Source organism: Poecilia mexicana, unplaced genomic scaffold (genome assembly GCF_051168715.1).
Source record: "Poecilia mexicana isolate PSO_F unplaced genomic scaffold, ASM5116871v1 scaffold_7, whole genome shotgun sequence".
NCBI lineage: Eukaryota > Metazoa > Chordata > Actinopteri > Cyprinodontiformes > Poeciliidae > Poecilia > Poecilia mexicana.
In genome coordinates, this window is record NW_028263376.1 from 10,860,098 (window position 1) to 10,880,382 (window position 20,285).

A 20,285-nucleotide genomic window follows, 5' to 3' on the forward strand; every position below is an offset into this window, starting at 1 on the left:
TATATACAAGCAAAAGTAAGAAACTGCACATGTTTTTGTTTGACAGAGAATTATCTTTTAACTAGTCCTTTGCTTGATTAAAAAAAAAAAAAAAAAACTAAGGTCGTGGTAAGAGGATCATTCTGCGCACTGATAAATTACAGACCAGCAACAGTTTTCATGACTTTTAAGTACTTGAGTAACCAGGGAAAGCGAAGTCTGTGTCTGTCTGCGAATTAAAATTGCCTGCAGGTGGCAGCACTCATTGCATGTCAGTGCAATTGAATGAAAACTGATGCATAGAATCACTACAGTCAGAAGAAAAGACTCTCCTTCTACAGATTAGACAGATTTATCAGTGTATCAAGGTTAAGACTTGAGCATAGCAAAAATGTTGGTGCAATATTCAAACTAATTGCAATTTCTACAGAACATTTAGAACTAAATATTGAGTCATGACTATTTTGTACCAGATAAAACGGAGATTGAAAGAAATTTGTTCTTCCTTAGGTGTGTTTTGGATGGTCAGTCTTTGAAACTTGTTGAAAACATCATCAGTGGTGACTTACTGTAGTAGTTGAGATTGCGGACCCAGTTCTGGTTGGGTCGGTCTTTGTCGGTTGGATATGGTGAAGGAGGCACTGATCTCTTGGCCAAGAAATCCTCGATCACGGTAAGTGTGGACAAACTTTGACTGAAAGAGGAGCAGGAGAAAACGTAAGATCACATACAGAAGGTCCATGACAAGGTAGAAAACGACGAGAGGGACAATACGGCTAAGAAAGGTTTGGGAATCCCACAACCAAGAGTTTCTATCCTAAAGGAAACAGATTTGCTTTATTTTTGATCTTTCACCTGAACACAAGGATTTTGTCTCCCTTCCTGACACTTTCCTCTATCAGATGGAACAGCAGCACCATCTTTGCCGAGTTCTCCAGGATGCCAGGCTTGTAGTCACACATCAGTTCTTTCGCCTAGCCATGTGAAGGAGTAAAAGAAATGCCGTTAGATCTGTTGTCACATAAACGATTTTTAAGATCTAATACTGGAAAACCTCAAACTGGCACATACCCACTCATATGTGATGACCTGATTGGCTTTTTCCTGCAGCTGGTTCAGACTCAGTCCACAGATTGGATCCGGGTTGTCCAAACTCTTTGACTTTGGAGCCTGTGTTGCCGTCGGACATCTGCCCTGTGAAGTGGACGTGATGTCGTCAAGATCCAAATCCTGCTCACTTGCCAGGTTTTCTTTCTGCAAAGCTTCGTACAGCACGTCCGGATGATTCCAAATCTAAGAAATGACAGCAAATTGCAGTTCCAAATGAATAAAAGTATAATACTGAAGAGGATAAGCAACATTTTGGACACACACAGACCTTGCAGCAGACACAAAAAGCTTTCAAGGGGTTGAGGCTGAGCCAGCCGGTGTTCCCTGCCTCTCTGAAGCGGTTCATGAACTCGGTGTAGAGTGCCCTCTGCAGGGGAGACAGACGCACCAGGATCACATGCTCATCCTTAGAGGGAAGTTGGTCCCTCAAGACATCGTGGCCTCGTCTGGATTATAAATACACCAGTCAGCATTAGAAAGAGTTTCTTAAGAGAGACTAAGTTTAATTTCCTGAGCGGCGATGCTCTTACCTCTGTACAAAGCCTTCCAGCAGGCTGTGGAGGACGTGGCTTCTGTACCTCATCAGCTGGACATCCTGAGGTGTGCTGTCCACACATTGTCCATTAAGGATGGGGCGCTCAAACATGTTACTGAACTCCTGTCTTGTTCCTGAAATATGTGAAAAATCAACAGCAAAAAAATGAGCAGGATTCAGAAGGAAAAGCAGACATGCAGAATCATAAACACACCTCACCACATACCTAGGAAGTCGGGTCGGACAAAGTCGACCATGCACCAGTACTCGATGAGATTGTTCTGGAGAGGGTAGCCGGTCAAGACTACGCGCCGCCGGGTTCTTATGTTCTTTAGGGCCTGAGACGTGCTAGCGTGGCAGTTCTTAATGCGATGTCCTTCATCACAGATCACCACATCTGGACCGGGTCGGGAAAGGGCTTTCTCAACACCTTAAGAAAAGACACGACCTCAGTGAGCTATTTCAGCTCCCTTATCTTTCTTTACTCTAATTTTACTTTAATCTTCTTCACTTTCTCTCCCCTAACTTCCTCATTTTTCCCCTTCTATGTCTTTCCTCACCTTTTAGAAGTTGCTGCTGTCTGTCTTCTTCGTCCAGGTTTATGATATCAGGTCCTCCAGTTTTTTTGCTCCTCTTCTTCCGCCCAGCCACAAAGCTCTTCTTCAAAGACAGGAGACGGTACATTTCGTAACCCATCAGCAGGACTCCACCATCCCGAGACCAGTCCTCCACCACCTTTGCCCTGGACGCTGTGTTTCTGGGTGTCAGGAGGAAATGAAAGGCTATTCTTTGTCAAATAAAAATGCTTTCCCCAACAAAAAACCCCCAAAACAAATGGTTGGGTGATATTATGTACAGACATTTTCAGTTCAGTAATTGTTCCGGTCACTTACTTGTGTTCATCGTTGAGGATGTGAACTTTAAATGCACGCGGTGTGGCGAGTGTAGGATCGGTGTCTGGAGGTAATGCTTCAGGAGGAGGGACCCATGTGTTGAACTCTGACAGCCAGTTCTGCAGTGTATTCACCTGGAAGGGAACAAGTATGTGCATCAGATTTTGGTTTGTTTGGATCACAGTGAAGATGAAAATTGTTCACACCTCTTTAGCCATTTTTGGGATACCATGGGGTTCAGTACTCAGGACAATTCCTTTTTACGCTATACAGATGAAACCATCTGCACATTTACATCTAACCTTTTTATTATCATTGCATCAAATGGAGGAGGCCCACAGATGCTTACCGGTACAATGGCGAGCACAGTGTGAGTTTGAGTGTGCCTGAACAAGACGTCGATGAAGGAGATGACCTGAAGCGTCTTGCCTAAGCCCATGCTGTGAGCCAGGATGCAGCCGAATCCACTGCTGTTGCTGAAGAGCTCCAGGGACTCCACCAAGTTGTCGTACAGGAAACGGATTCCGCCAATCTGAAGACGGATTGAGAAAGACCCATGAGATGAAGTGACGCAGCCAAGAAGAGAGAAGAAATCCAAATTCTAGAGATTCCAGTGAACAGATATTTTAACCACGCATCACATCTAAAGCTGAACTTTTATCTGTATGCTTATTCTGAGTGTATTCTGATACCTGGTGAGGTTTGACTGCTCGCGCCAGCTGTGGCGACAGGAAAATGTCCTCATCTGCCTCTGGATGGTTGAAGTTGACGAGCACCCTGCCTTGGGCGTCCGGCTGGTTCTGGGTGTCGTTGGCATGTGCATCACTAGGCTCGCTCTCCTCTTCCTCTTTGGAGACTTGAGCAACAGTGTCATAGTCATCTGTCCTCAAATCTATTATTTCTGAATAGAAGATAAATAAGCAGAGAAATCAATAAGGTCTCAAAACTTACAATACAATTATTATCTATCAAATCTTAACCTGGTCTTACAACTAGATTTGAGGTTTGATGTTGAGGGGAGCATTCTGGCATGACAAAATCATGCTGGCTTCTCAGTTCCCCACAAAATACACACAAAACATGCAGTTAGTTTACTGAAGTAAATGGAAGCAAACAATGTTTCTATGTCCGTCATTAGTTGTAGGGAGGACTTTAGGTAAGGCAGTATGAGTTTTTAACACCGTGTTTAAGAATAGAAAGAAAGAAGAAAAAACAGGAATCGCAGAAAAAAAAACACCAAAATTTAGTTTTAGCTTTCACTGTTTTCTACTTTGCCATTAAAGTTGTTTTAAGAAGCACCTTTTACATGAGTCTATGTGCTGCTTTTGATACACAGAAGGAAAAATTAAATGATGTTGAAACGCATATTAGACAACTCTTTGGAAAAAAAAATCTATTTTAAATGAGCTGAATCATGTGGACGGGACTGACGGTGTCCTGCTGAGTCACAACCGGTTACATTACTTTTTCATGACGCCACTGTCTTGTCTATATACAAATATTTATTTATGATTGTACATAAACATAAATATACACTATGTACTATATATAGTGTTATAAGGTCATTGTTGCACAGTCATGTTGATTTGGTGGCAGTAGTTCATATGTGTGGTTTACATGGCAAAGCTGATATGACTGCAGAGCTAAATGCTTAGCAACGTGGGATCATTATTGCCTCATGGCTTCAATTCTTGTAGCGTCATTAGAACAAAATGCCAAGGTGGAAAGGTATTACAAGGATACAGGCAATTATACAAACATCTCTCATTTAAGTTTATCAACGTTTTTCAGCTATATGACCAGCGCTGCTCAGCAACAAGTGGGGGAGGGTAAAGTTGTGTGTGTGCTTATGGCATCCTGGTAATTTTTCTAGCATCTCATTAAAAGGGCTTCAAACCACCCAACAAGAAACATTTGAAGAGTTTTAAAATCTTGATAGAAGATATTTGACTCCTGTCTAGTCAGCACTTCTATATACATTGCAGAAAATATTAAGGTTAGATTAGCTTGTCAACAAAACAAGCCCTCACAGTGTTAAATGCTGGTATAAAACATAGCTCTATTGACAGGACACTAATAACTAAATGTATGAATGTAAAGGAGAAGCATAAACATCAGGGGATACTTTAATTGAAGAAAAAAAGCCTTTCAGTGTTAAAACAAAACAAAACAAAAAACCATCTGCTGCAGTTTTTCTGCTACAATATGTTCCCATCAAATTTCCATAAGCCTTGCCGCTCTCATCTCTGCTAGCTGGGGGTATCAGTTGTCCAACGATAACAGAAATCGAGTCCGTCTGTGTTTGTCGGGCAAAATCTGTCTGATAAGCGAGAACAGAAAGGAGTATCAAAGTTATACAAGCTGGCAGCCTGAGAGAGCACGCTGTGAAGAGGAGGAGTGTGTGTTAAAAAAAAAAAAAATTCAGAGTGAGCTTATATAACTACAGTGAATGGCTGGTTATACAAGTAGGATTAGAGTGGAGGGGGCGACTGGTTATGCAACCCCAACTGGAAATGTCACTGTGCCACTGTGGTGTGTGGTGCAGGTGTGTGTTCATTATGAGTGTGTGTGTGTGTGTGTGTGTGTGTGTGTGTGTGTGTGTGTGTGTGTTCTGCCGGGTTTATTACCCCTCTCATTTCATCCCTCTTCCCTCCATTCGGCTGTTTTCTCACTTTTCATCCCTCTGCCTCTCATTATTTATCTGTGTTTACCTGTTCACCTGTCTCCAGCTCCCTCCTTACACTGCAGGTGTGTGTCTGCAATTTGCTTTGATCTGGAGTCTAAAATATGCATTTATTTATCCCAGGTTGTGTGTGTCTTTATTTGGACTATTTGATTGATTTGCTGGATGTGTGTGTATCTGAGCACATGGATGGAAAAAGAAGAATTACTGAACTGTTCTTAACTTACAAAAGTCTCACGGTCATGTTAACTGCATTTGTTTAACTTTGTGTAACAACTGAGTTTTAAATGGCTCCAAGTAAGTTTTACAGTCAATCAACTTGAAAAATTTAGAAACATTTATCAGGATCTTGCCTATTTCTGTTGGAAATTGACTTTATGTTGTCTCTGCTATCTAAACAAGAAAAGGAGAAGAGAACTGAAGAAAAAGACAGAAAAGTAGGCAAGTTTATGTGACACTGAGATCTCTTTGTGGATGTTAAAAATAATCTTCGTCATTTAACAACCCATCTGATGAAACTTTAAAAAGAAATACTAGTACACATCTCTCCTGTGGTTTTCGAGTAAAAAACTTTTTTTTTTTTTCTCTCCTGGAAATTCCCAGCGATAAAGTCTCTTTGATGTTCTGCTCCTCCAAACCCTGGAGGTAAAAAGTCAATTTAAAACAGGCTGTGTAATTTAATAAATGGATGCTTGTTATATGGCTGTTGAGAAGTAAACAGTAGATATGCGGCTTTATGAGACAATGGGAAAGTCATTCAATCTCAGTAACTTCTCTACCCAGATGAGCCACTCGGGAAGGCTCTGACTTAACCATCAGATTTAATGTAGCACTGAATGCATGCAGGCTTACAGGATGAGAAACATGCAGTAACATATAGCAAAGCTCAAACGTTTTGGATAAAGGGAGTGAGATTTATTCTAGTCATTTTCAAAAACACGACAGTGAAAATCAATTAAAGGCCATCAGCCTGTTTTAATTTTTCATTTCTCATTATTTGTTTACCGCATCTTTTAGAAAACATCTTCATAAACTGCTCAAGGCAGTAAAGGCTTGGTGTGAAAAGAGCCCACACAGCAGCAGCATGGCAAATTACGTCCTTAAAAAGTTGCATGTAATTACAATTCCATGCCTGTAAGTGGCGCTGTAAAGCTGCCATGTTAAAACACCAGAAACAGAGAAGAAGACATCGAACATGCATATAAAACTCTGACAATGCCTGTGCGGATACCCGACTGAAACAGAAGAAAGTAGAACTAGAAGCTTTATCACATTCATTTAACATGGCTATAATGTGGATGGCACAAATGCAGCTGTGTATAACAGTTTTGCTGAACCTCACCTTTGCTTGTATAATTCATATTATACTTTTTTTTCATGTTTGAGTCGTTTGAAGCTATCTGGTTTCTACGTCATCCAAGCTTTATGGTATGATAAAGAGTTTGAGGGTTTTTTGAGTGACAAACATAACCAGCACCAAGACATTACTCGAACTACAGTCAAACATCAGAATATAAAAATATTGAATTGTTAAAACAAGGCAAAATTAAACAAAAAAATATTATTTTCTCAGTTTAAATCCAGAAATATACATACCTCTGTGCTCTCTTTTTTTTTTTTTTTTAACTTTGCGCATTGGATTGGAAAAATTAAAACTGAAATGAAAAATGTAAATAAACTGAATAGTTCATTTACATTCAAAACTACATTTTTGTATTTAGTCAAAAAAGTAAACCCTATTTAAATTTTGGGGTTTTAGAGGTGCATTACATTTTTTCCATTTTCCATTTTGGTTTCAAAATCTAGGGTGTGTGGTTCTGCACACTTATGAAACCTGATCAAAAACAGCTCATTTATATGTCATCAACTTTGTGTTTTAAAGCCCAATTTGCAGCAACAACTGTAGCACAGAAGTGCTTAAACCATTGATAAAGGGTCTTAAAATGAACACTATTAGAAATCCTCTTAATGTATCTGATTAAAACAGTTATTTTCAACTATCAAAGTCTTCAAAACACTTAAAGTACCTGCTGGCTGGTTTTAAAATAAAGCCCTGCTGGCTGGTTTTAAAATAAAGCCCTCGTTTGAGGATTGTGTATCTCACCTGTTTTTTGTGTTTGTGCTGTTGCTGCAGAGGTGAGTGTGTCAGTCTTGCATTTATCTGCGCTGATACTCGTGCTGCTGGACTCCAAGCACATCGCATCCTGTCTGGTGGCCTTTACTTTTTGCTGGAATGACACTGATGCAGACGATGAGGGCACATGCTGAGTAACATCGCCTGAGGACGGGGACAGGAAGAATGCAACATGTAAGTCAGAAACTATGAGATGGAAGAAATAGAAAAGATATGGAAGCACACATGGAGTTAATGAATGGACAATGACGGAGAAAAGTTTAGGCAGGTGTGTGTGTGATTAGCAATCATTTTTATTGTGCATGATAAAGAATGTTGATTACAGATCGTTAAAGTAGAGATGTAAGATTCAGAAACTGAAGGATTACTAATCTTTGCACATCTTCTTACCGGTTGTGTATTCAGGCAGTAGAGGTAGAGGAAAATCCTGCTTCCTTTGCTCTTCCAGACGTTGCCTTCGCTCTAGCTCCTCCTGCTGGGCGACTTTGGTCACTGCCTCTAACTGATGCTCCCTCAACAATTTCCTAAAATGTAGCCACATAAACATACTTTTAACTTAATTGTAATTGTGTATTTTGACAAACAACCAAATTCTATTACATGAAATGTCAATTTTTTTCTTTTTCAGGGATGCTCTTGGAATATTTGTAATAACCAACAAAGCATATCTTTCGTTTCGAATGTAATAAAACCTGAACTATATGCTGTGAAATATTTGTCTTCTGTAGCTTCGGCAGCTGCACATAAGATTGCGAAACATTTCTAAATTGCAAATTTTTAATTTTTTTAAGTGTACCCTCTGACAAAAAAGTTCACAAAAAAGTAGAACACCTGCTCTATTTTAACTCTTCAGCAAAATCCCTGGATGCCTGAAAGATTATAAGAGTATAAAACCCAAACTTTAAAAATAATACCGGACATATCCAGATGACTCAAAACACAGCATTTTTCTTTTCATTTAATCGAAATCAGTGAAATTTCTCTACAGTTACTCAGTTCAGTCTGAACCCATCAACCTGCAGCAGTGATATTTGAGATTTTCTTTTCATAGCTAATAAAACATTGAAGAAAAATTACACAGCACTTCCTCTGAAATTGCTTTGAGCCCCCAGTACACACTGATCTCCCACTTTGAAATCCTTCAGTTTAGAGAGGGATTCAGCATTTAGTGCAACCACTGTGCTCACTTGTTTTGCAGGGAAGCTCATTCACTCTAAAGTTCAAACACCAGTGACCTCTCAACACAAAATGACACATAACTTTAGCTGCTGTTTCCTAAATGTGGCAACTAAAACTAAACATAAATAACCAAAGTACTGAATTAAGAAAATTAGACAGGTAGAAAAATGAATGTTTACGTTGCTCTCCGTCTGGTATAGTCTTAATTGCTTTTGCTACAGGATGTCAACTATGAACCAAAAAATTCTGCTGCTAACCAGAATCAGGGGATTTTATTTGTTTCTGGAGGGATAAAACTCAAAATCAGGCTATTTAAGAGGAGTGTTTTAAATAGTTTCATGTTAGCTGCAACAGAAAACTAGGATTTGGAGGCTGCTAGTTATTTTTGCTATTTTACCATTTTCTACTTTTTTCTTTTTTTTTTTTTTTTTTAGCAGTTTTGTAAGCAAACTATCTCCCACAATTACTTCCACAGGTGTTATTTTGTCAAACAGTCCATGGAGGTGATTTATCAGTAGACAGCAGAAAGGTGGAAACTTATAACAACGCTGCTCAGTTATTTCCATTTGGATCCTCTGTTTTGGAGCAGGAGTCGGGCTTTTGGAAAGCTCAGATTTAAAACAACCTTTATTCTGTTGGACTATTATTATTGCTTTTAAAGAGAAACTGAAAAAAAGTCACTGACACATCAAAGATTGACAAAAAAAAGGGGGGTTTTGAAATCGACCACAAATCTATGATCGGTTCATTAAAAAAAAATGCAGTACAACTTCTTTACTTAAGACTGTAACCAATATTTGATGAGGACTGATTGTTTTTAAAATTATTTTTCTAATACAAATCCAGCTTACATCCAGAAACATTGAAGCTAATACATCCTCCAGCTAGCTGAATAATTTGGGGTGTATGTCTTCTTTACCTATGAGATGAACTCTTTTAAAAGAATCCTCAAGCCTGAGTCATAATCCTCCTAATGGAAATATTTATGTGTCCCAGTTGGAAAGGGCTCTAGAAGCTGTAAATAGGCTCCAGATCCGTCATTACTGACATATGTTTGATATTTAACTAAATGCGCTGTGTTGCAGTGAAGCAGCATAGTTGGGGTTCGGCTTTAAGACGGTTACTGGCAGTCAGCAGGAATGAGGCTGTAGACTCAGCATACAGTGTTTGAAATCACTAACAGATTTTATGGGCAACTGGGCTGCTGTTGATTTCCTTATGGAAAAAAGCTGCACAGTATAATAAAACTGCTGGTAAACAAATTTTAATGCAACTACAGCTAAGTGTTACTAAGATAAAAACATAGAATCAGATTAAGTATTTTTAGCTGTTTTTTTTTTGTCTGCCCCTAATGTCTAGCATTAATAAAAAATAATAAAACACTTCTATAAGGCGTTGAGTTGAGTTTGCTTTAATAGAGGGGTTAATTGTTGCACTTTGTGTTGTTTCTTCAAGGGTCCCTACAGAGTAACTAGGTGGGCGTCCTTCTAAGCTCTCTGACTCAGACCGCGTTTGAAGCTTGGCCCGAGGCGCCGACTCCGGTACCTGATGTTTCGTCTCATGTGAGCCGGCTTGGAGCTCCTCTTCTTGGTTCCCGTCAGGGCGGGGGGAGGGGCGTGGCTTTGGCTTGCCGGCCTCGAGTGGGGTCTGGACAAGGACTGCGAGGTGGGTGGGTGGTGCGGTGCCTCCGCCAAAGGCGAGGTAGATGGGGGAGGGGTGCACTGCCACACAGCGGGATCGCCACCCTGAGCCTCATTCTCCGAGCTGAAGGGGGCGCTGTGGGACTGGTCTGTAAGGAGGAAAACAGGAGCGCAGATAATGATCAATAAAAACAAATTAAGGAGAGATTAGCTTCAGTTGCTATCATTCATCATAAAAATCAATATTAACAACAACAAAAAATAAAACAGTTACTTCAAACGTGATGAACAAAATTGCTGCAGTTCTAAATGAAAGCGTCTGTATCCATGTTACATGAACTGTTTTAGCCGAGCCTGAGCTCAGGGTTTAAAAGGATCAGCAGCAGTTCACTGTGTATTTTTATTCACTCAGATGTGAGAACAAATATTGAGGCCGTCTTTGAAAGTAATGATGGAAAAACTCATAGTGGCACACACACAAACTGCAACATCTCAGCCAAACCAGGAATAAATACAACTTGAAATTCTTTTATGAATTTTACGTGCAACTTTCCCTCACAGCCAATCACACCCTTTTGCTGTTGTTTTACACCTTTACCAAATTTAAGCCACACTTTTGCAAAATTCGATGTGTTTATCATATATTTATATGTATATTGTATATTTCTCTTTGGTTTTCATCAAAACCTTGATGGGTTTTTGTATGTTGGATCAGAAACAATGACAGGCTACGTTTTGATAAGGACAGAGAGGTTAGAGAGGTTTTTGGAATGAAAAAATATGGCGTCTGCCAACTCTCAACAGCAGGAAGGCTTGCATAACAATGTTTTATAATAGCTGATGACTCAGGGGAAGTGGCATGGACTGGTGTTTCACTGTTACAGCGCAGCAACTTTAAACACTCAGGCAACCCACTTAAAACAGGAAATGCCACCATTTAGACACGGTAAGTATAACTTCCCCTACGTAGCGCATATTTGTCACCAATTCCCTTTTATGTTTCTTATCTCTGATTTGAAATATTCACAAAGAACTGAAGTATAAATCTGAATGAAAACATGCGCAGTAATGTGTCATAGACAAACATTAGTTTAATTTAAAATTATTTTTTTCAAAGAGGTAAAGTTGATGTCTGTTATCTGACAGAAGTTGGATTGGAACAACTCCCAACCCAAGTATAGGATCATATTTTAAAATATTTGATGATGTCGTATGGAGATGCATCAGGAAACCAGCTGGTGACCAGTAGGGAAGATTTTAAGTCCCGTCTTTCTCCGATTAGTGAACTCGCCTCAACCATTGTTGCTATTGCTTTGTAACAGTTTCCACAAGCCAAGAGAATTGCTGTCAATGTAAAACTGATTCAACAATAAGCTTAACATAAGGGCAGAGTAAGAACAGTACAAAAAACAAAACAAAAACAAAAAACAGTTGCTATATTTTTTATAATACAACCCCCGTAGGTCAAATGTTTGGATAAACCAAAATTCAGGCGCATCTCTAATTTCAAAACTTTAGTCAGACATTGATAAATTTAAATAAAAATGCTGATATATTTTGGTAGCAAAATATTAGAGTAACTTCTTGTAATTTTCAGGATTTATTTTCTGAGTTTTGAGTTTAACCTTGCAGGGTATAATAATAATAATAATAATAATAAATATTATTTTTCTTGTTTAATCTTTTAGAATGAGGCTCAGGGTGGCATTTACTAACCAGTGCAAGTAAAGTTCTTCTCTCTGCCCTAAAACCCCTCAGAAAAGTGAAAACTTGTATCGCTTTTTCTACTTTTTTTATATCAATTTTATCTCAATCTCCCTGAACGTAACTTTATTTAACCTTCTCTTTTTCTTGCCCTCCTTCTCTCGCTTGTTCAGTCAGAAGCAGACTGAACCAGATCTGGAGCTTATGTAAGAGCTGCATCATAAAAATGGACAGCTTATGAAACACAAGACAGGGCACAAACACTGACGCACAGACAGACATATTTCAGGGGACGAGCACTCATAAAGCAACATTAATCAATGATTAAATATCCAACACACATGTAAAATCACTTGTGTTTATGTTTCTGTGGGGAACATTTTAGAGACGGAACAGATTTCTCAGCCCGTTGCTTTCCATCTAAAAATAAATGAAGTAGCAATAAAACCAAGATTTATCCCTCCTAAAAATCATTTTGTACATAGCAAGACTCCAGTTTGGTTCAGAAAATAACATGATGTTCTGTCAGGTTTTGGATCCCTCACCATGAAAACACACCAATCAAATGTATCCTTCAGTCCAGCCAAGATTCTGCCTGGGAAGACTGGACCAACAAGGACACAACAATGCCCCACACACACACACACACACGCGCACACACTCTCCATTTCAGTGCAAACACACACAAAGCCCAGCACAGAAAACATGCTCTCAGCGTGATGCTTGGCATGAGAATGTACATAAGCTCGCATGCACTCGCACAAACATCCTTGCCATAATGGGGCACGGAGGCCGGTGGTGATGATGATCTCAGTGTGAAGTGAAAAACAGCTTACATAAAACGCTCCTAAAGTCCGTGGCAACAAACTTCTCAACCAGGCTGCCGATGACACCAGCTCTGCCGTGGCTCTGAGCGATTGATGTGCTGATATTTAATGTTTAAAGAAAATGATCTAACAATGCTGAGAAAAAGTTGCTGGCTTAAGAGTCAGTAAAAAAAAAAAAAAGAAAAGTGAAAAATGAGTTTGTTCCTATAAATGTATGGCAATAAGTACCCAATTTCCAGCAGATCTTTTCAGTCCAACTGTTCAACCTCAGTTAGAAATATCTGAACAACTGCAGGATCTGTGTTACTGCGACCCCCTCCAGCTTTCCCCAAATGCTACAATAATGTTGACATTTCTAAATAATTACACTGTATCTCTGTGGTTTGAAAAGATCAGGGTTGTTTTAGCCATGACACCTAATGCTAATTTATTTTCAAACAACAAACCATTGCAAAAACATACCAGGCAGTTATTTTTTTCTGCCGTGGCACTAACACTTAATAGACGGGGCTAAACATTGACTGAGGGTCAGAAAACTAGTGAACAAAGTCCCAAAGGAAAACAAAAAGCAAACACTAATTAAATAAGTGAAAATCTGAAGGCTTCAAGTTTGTTTGGTTTTATGTTCCAGACTGGTATTTAAGAAAACAAGTGGACTTATTGCGGTTTGCCAGATGACTAACATGTCATTTAGCTAAACAGAGACCTAGTAATAAGCTGTTCCTTTGACTCAGTTTGGGAGAAGGCCTGCATCTAAAACTTGCAGAGTAGTACACCTCCAGGACTCGACTTAGCCCTCTCTGATCTAGAGCGTATAGGTATGACAAAAACAGCAAACAGAATAAATCTGTAACGGGGCAGACACTTCTCCTGACATTTATGAAACCATTGCTTTCCTCTGACTGGATGCCAGCAACATAAGTGCATCAGACGGTTTAGTTTTTTTCAGGAAATGGTGAATAAAAACTGTGGCCCTTGTAATTAAAATGAAGGAGGTTTCATAAAACGAGTCTAATTAACCTTATCGTCAGATGAAGGACGAGAGAAAGAAAACAACCTTCATCGCCAGGCGCAGATTTAGAAATTCACTCGAAAACACCGTGTACCCCATTTTCCATTTGTCCGGCACAACCTTACACAACAGTTACATAACAGTTCCTGAAATGTGCAGAGCCTCGACATCAGCGCACACACAAACAGTCCGAAGAGGCAGGAAAACCAAAGGAAAGAGGAAAAGGGGAGAGAGACATCAAAGTGGGCTGGACAGCAAACAGACACACACACACACACACACCCCCACACACCCCCACACACACACACACACACAGACACACACACACGTTAAAAATCCTGACACTGCACACACGAGCAAACGAAACACAGACGCAGATTCTGGGAAATCGGACGCCTTCCTGCTGAGGGGTCAAGAGGACGACAAGTCAAAGATTCATTCACCAACGTAAGAAAGCGGACATTTTGTCAAATTGGTTACGAAATGTGCTCTAAAACGCTCTTAGACACACCTACTGCACTCATGCCTGCTTCACAAGATACCGTCCAGTTAAAGTTTAACATGTTTACTTGACTCAAACAGCAAAGTAATATTGCTTGCCACGATAAATTGGAGGTTTCATTTAAAAATCCCATTAGCTGTGGGTTTTTATTAGCATTTAAAATTGTACATTGTGAGCCAATCCAACTAAAAGAGTGGAGATAAAACTGAAAGGATAAGTGCAGCAGAGACATGTTTGCTCACCAGATTTCTGTTTGAAGTTACCAATAATAGAAGAGTGGGACGCTCATGTGTAGGCAATTAACAGGTTGGCAGCAGCTGCAAGAGGACTCCAAACATTTTATGAGTAACACACATCTTTATCTCATCTAAAACAATCAAACTTATGAAGTGAAATAATTAGAGTGGCTGTTAAATGTTTGAACTAAGCTAATTAAAAAATGACATCATATTTAACTTTAATGGAAGTGCATTTATTAATCTTAGCTCAGTAGGACCTGGTAGGTTATACAACCCACCCACATAAAGACACTAAATAAGTTATGTAACTAAAAAGGTTAATCAATGCTCCCTCACTGAGACTCAAGGAATCCGCATTCAAAATCAGTATTTAGACGAACGTAATTGATCATGTAAAGACACAAACCCACATGACATTGTGGGAGGGAAAAAAATAAAGAAAATAACATCCAGATAACTCAGCTTGTCATTTATTAACTTTCGGTTAATCAGCTCCTACTGCAACCCGCAGCCCACACAGGCCAGCCATCAAAGCATCACCACCGTTACGGCAGAGCATCCTGCTGCTTGCTGAACATGATGGGTAAACTTCTGAAACCTACTTTCACTTTTAAACCAACATTTCTTTTCTTTAGATGTTATTGTATTAAAAGAAGCCATGAGTTAGTCCTATGAAGAACATGTCAGCTATAAATCTAACAAGTTTATGAATTGTGAGAACAGTACGATAACTCTGCACAAAATGTTCAATGTCATCCAGCTGCTTCTGTTTAAGCTCTTAGAGCATCTTAATATAAAATGTTGATCATAGGTAAAATAACAAATCTTTCATTGTCTCGCTGAATATTATTTACACAAATCTTAACATGAACAGTTTTCATTATTTCGATTTTTTGCTGCAACAAAGGAAACAAGAAAATGGAATAAACTACTGCTAAAATTTAGCAGATTTTCACATGCTCATTGCTATAATACATCTTTTTATCACTGCACTTTTGTGGAATAATACATTTCAACAAGCTGATATTAGCTGTCTATTGAGGCAGTGCACAGCAACAGGTGGGGGAGAGTCTCAGCTGAAGAAGACTCCTGTCACTTTCTTTGAATTTTAAAGTTGCAGTTTGTAACTTTTATGAACAATGTGTTTTTTACATATTCGTTAAAACTGTCGCAATGTTCTGACTGTATAATATGAGACAGATAATCTGTAAAAAAAAAAAAAAAAGAAAAAGAAAGAAAAAAGCTGCCCTGCTTCCACCATGTGGTCCTGCTGCCATCTGCAGAAACACACAGCTCCCGGTCAGAAACAACCAAACAATTTCCCTGCCCCGTTAAGTTGTTTCTCCACAGTTAGCACATTTAGCAGCACATACACAAGCCTGACTGACATGGTGACGGTTAACAAACATGTAAAACAACATATTGTTTAAAAAAGTTACCTACTGCAGCAGTGTCTCCTTTTAAAGTAATATAGCTTTACCTTAATACTGGTTAATGGGCCATGCTCAGTCAGTAACAAATTCCATATTTTCTACAATTATTGTAAAAAAATAAATACTGTATATTGTATAACAGAAGAGCTGGAAATCATTTCTAAGTTGAATAAAAATCCCAATCCTTTTGATGCAGATAATATGTTTATGTGGGCTCTAGTACTTAACTTTCTGACGGTCAGTTTTAAGCTTGTTACTACAACGGTCAGTTCCTTCATTGTATGACCGGAGAATTTAATGAACTTAGGCATTTTGGCAATGCTTTCAACATTTGTGACACACTGAGTCTTTGTTATAGTAACAGTAATCCTCTTATTATGATCTCTGCGAACTCAAAACGATAAAGTGGCGAACCCTTTGTCTTTTCCAGCACTGGGGACAAACTGAAGAGCTCAGGAGTAGCTGCAATGAAAGAACAAGAGGAAACTGTCTACTCTGGTTCCAATCTTCATGCAATTTCAACATGCGAGACCTGCCCTGCTAATTAGGAGGAATTACTTTGAGAAAATTCAAGCGTAATTGCTGACAGTTGCTAGGTGACTGAATCAAATGATCAACGTGCAACAAGTAAGGCAGAAATCGGAGGATGAAACTAACAAACAAAGAAAGCAGCTTCAACCTCAAAAGGAGTTCAAGGTGAGCTGCAAAAACAACAAAAAAAACACGTTAGCAAGCATCCTGATAACGGGCTGCCTCATCAGAAGTCTGAAGTGTCACTCAGTAACTCAGAACCCACAGCAGCTTTTCCAAACCATTAATTTGTTTAGTCGAGTGTGGGAAGAAAAACTTGGTGCCGGGGGAAGCAATGAAGGGAGAAAAACAATTCGACAAACCCTTGTTTGTCGTGAATATGCTATGGCGTCTCTGAGGGCAGCTGCAGCTGTAAACATCTCCTGCAACCACAAAGTTATGCAACTCCATCTGTGGTATATGTTGAGAGTTTATATAACGGTACTTTAGAGTTTGGCTTGTTCAAAAAAGAAAAACGAAGAGAAAGAAAACACACCGGCTGCCTCGCATACTTCTTACTTTCAGATGGGACAAACATTTAGATTTAACCTGCTGCATTTGAGACACAGAATCAAATCTCTCTTGCTACCCTAATGAACACATAATTTAATGCTTAACCAGTGTAAAATTGTTGGTTACCCTGTAAATTAAATTTTAATTCAAAAATACTTTATTAACCCTAAAGGGGAATTAAATAAATGGCGCCTCCTGAAACTTTGTTCAAATGTACATTTTTTTGTCATTCATGGCACATTCAGACTGAATTTCCAATAAATAGAAGGCAAAATGTCTTGTTCTTAAGCTCAAAAAGCTGTAAAAATCTATGAAGTGACATCATAACCTTTTCTGGAGCTGGCTCATTAAAATGCAGACAGGACAAAAAAATAATCTCCCGTCTCCCAGCTGTTTCTCTGGAAGCCGTTATCTTCGTGAAGGTTCAGGACATTCTAGCATAAGTTGCTTGAACATTTCCGAGTTTGCATCTATAAACATGAAGTCAGGCAGCTGAGTACTGACGTCTAGACTGAGACCCTGAGCATTTGACCTAATTTAACTTTCCGCGGACTCAACAGTGGTGAGACAAAGAGTGCACATCATTTACCTAAGGTTCCACTTTTTTTTCTCGGTTTCAGACATCTCATTATCTGTCTCGCTTCACTGGCAAATCCTGTGTGTCTGTCGCCTACACTTTCCTGCCTCTGCAATCTCTTTTTTTTCATTTGGCAACATCAAATGTCATTAAATAACGAGGAAGGGGGGGGGGAAAAAAGAGGAGTTGAAATGGGCATTCTGTCTGTGTCGCGCCCCGATGCCCTCCGGCTGTCGTCCACGTAAGCAGATTACGGATGACGGCAGATATTTCCTACTACAACTGTGGAGAATCCTTCACGTCACACACACTGAGAACAAACTAGTTATTCAACGCCGATGGAGGATTCTGGGAAACATGCAGGAATGAGAGGGATGGAGACGTCAATGAAATGAATAAAGTACTGAAATAGTTTGTCTAATTCTGTAATCAAAGTAAGGGTTGAGACATTAAAGAGACTCTGACTCTAAGCTTGATATACTTAAGAAGATAAACACATACAGTACATTATGTGCCCTTCTGCTACCACTGTGTCATGATTGTTATTTAACCTGCTTTGGAAAACATGGGTGGGAATTGTGAAACGTCAGGATTATGAAATGCAGCAGAGGGAGGGCAGCTTGTTGGATAATTAAAGAGTAAGAGGCAAAATGTAATAATACATCAAAAAGAGAAAACTGCACATCTGATACCTTTATGGACCACTTTAAGGCCTTATCATTTAACCATTTTGTAAGGTTACATTAAAATAAGTAAATAAATAAATAAATAACGTCCATCTCCAAAACCTTTTTGAAAAGGTGCACAAAGTCGTTTTGAGATGACCAAGACATGGGAAGAAATTAAAATGATTTAATTCTCTACTTATTTTTATAGTGACTTTTAGGGGTTGTTCACTGAATTCAGCTGATTTTAATACAGCACAACATTCACACTGGAAGATTTATATTTATTAAGAGCAATATACATAAGAGGAAATCTAGGTTTAAGCAGACGTTTGCGGATTCAGCTTTCAAAAATCTCATTCGCATCCTTTTTTCTCTTCTGACGACTGATTCAAAGAAGGCCCAAAATCTGACCCAGCTTCAACCTCTGCATGATGTTGTTCTGTTAAGACAGACAGGGGCTGAAATGAACAGTCCCACCACCACATCTGCTTCATTTGAAGCTGAAAGTATATCAGAGGTCTATCTGTAGCACACCAAGTTCTGTATAATATCTTTTTGCAAGAATGCAATCTCAAGTAGGCATGAGATTATCAGTAAAAAATAACTGAATTCATGGTATTTACACAAAAAAGTTTCCATTATCTATACATTTTTACATAGACTTGGAGGACGCTGAATTCGATGAAGCCAGTGAGAAGCTAGCTTCATCCTCCTCATCCCCTTGCAGTGTGTGCTTATAGGGTAATACTCATCAGGGTCAAAGGGATTTGGACTTGTAAACCAGAATTGATCAAGTGACCCAACTCAGGTGGGTTTACTCGCAGGATTTTACACGTCGCAGACAACATGTGTGTGGGCAAATTAAAAAGTTTGCTCTGGCTAAACGCAGAACTAGTGTCACAGTGGGGCTTCTTTTATGGCACCCACTTGTGTCGGCTAAATGCAACCCGTATAGCCAAAAGCAGCTGGGAACCCCATGTAGGTCTCAGCTTGATCTCAAATAAGTATTAGGAAAATCAGTTCTAATTGCACAACACAGCAAGGATCCACACGAGTTCACTTTTCACTCTGAATTTCCATGCATCTAACATACTGGCCCCATGTGTACATTTTACTGGGATCTTGTGGAGCATCATAAAGGGAAAAAGAGAAGAAACTGTTGATAAGAGCAACTAAAATCTACAAGAAAGAAGCTCGTGTTTCAGAGACAAAACTAAATGTAGCAAATTCAAATAAACTTAAAAATCCATGAAGCAACCCAGCAGGTTGATAAAAATCTTCATATTACCTTGAAGTGAAATAAGATATTTTTAGTGTGGCTTTAGATTTGAAAAAAATATATATCCTCAATCTGCCAGTGAGTTCATAATTCTCATTAACTAATGTTGAGTGTACAAGTGATGGTTAAATAATATCCTGTTAAAAACAAATGATGGCAAGAAGTCTAAAAGAAAACGCAATAAAAAAAAAAAGGTAATATTTGCTGTCAAGTTTTTTACTTTGTTAAGCCACCTCAGCTTTTGCCCAAACTTGAAAAAGGTTTGCTTCCTCCAAACAGATGCAGCAACAACTCATCTCATTTCCTCGACAACGTGCGCCGTGGTGGAAAGAAATCCCAGATAACAGGAAGTTTTATCTGATTTGACACCAACCAGCAGCACGTGGATGAAGGAGTGCAGATATTAAAAACTGATTGAGTTAAATCAGGTCAGTAGGTTGGCATATGATGAAAGGTATGCAGTGTACAAAACTTCCAGGCTGTGGTGTCCTGACTACGCCTCCGTGCACTACAGCCCGATTTATTAAAACCCCAATTACTGTCGCTGTCACACCGGCTGGCATAAGGCCTCAATCTCACAAAGAAGAGAGCTGCTTCCTAAAAAGACAGGCCACCACTGCTGAGGCCGGTCGGGCAAGAGCGGACGCTTATATAACTGCTGCCTCTGGCTGTTACACAACCAGCATGTTCACACAAACCTCACGTCCTGAGCGCATACACACGCTCACAAAGATGCACCACGTCACAAACATCCAGGACGCACTTACAAGACGAACGGCGTCATGTTTCAAGAACAAACGTGCAAACG

General features: G+C 39.3%; 1 protein-coding gene across 4 annotated transcripts in view; it reads right to left on the minus strand.

The window, feature by feature from the left end:
• Positions 1–20,285, minus strand: part of LOC106903884 (helicase ARIP4-like) — a 57,527-nt gene that overhangs the window by 9,274 nt on the left and 27,968 nt on the right. For 3 of the 4 annotated variants that reach the window (XM_014967907.2, XM_088007040.1, XM_088007039.1), the window contains 13 exons: positions 10,059–10,302; positions 7,725–7,858; positions 7,305–7,478; positions 3,210–3,418; positions 2,867–3,049; positions 2,518–2,651; positions 2,185–2,381; positions 1,851–2,054; positions 1,620–1,758; positions 1,358–1,535; positions 1,051–1,272; positions 835–953; positions 549–673 (listed from right to left, as the gene is read on the minus strand). In XM_014967907.2, coding sequence (XP_014823393.2) covers positions 549–673; positions 835–953; positions 1,051–1,272; positions 1,358–1,535; positions 1,620–1,758; positions 1,851–2,054; positions 2,185–2,381; positions 2,518–2,651; positions 2,867–3,049; positions 3,210–3,418; positions 7,305–7,478; positions 7,725–7,858; positions 10,059–10,302 — 2,262 coding nt within the window. The remainder of the gene's footprint in view (positions 1–548; positions 674–834; positions 954–1,050; positions 1,273–1,357; positions 1,536–1,619; positions 1,759–1,850; positions 2,055–2,184; positions 2,382–2,517; positions 2,652–2,866; positions 3,050–3,209; positions 3,419–7,304; positions 7,479–7,724; positions 7,859–10,058; positions 10,303–20,285) is intronic. The other variant, XM_088007038.1, reaches the window with a different exon arrangement.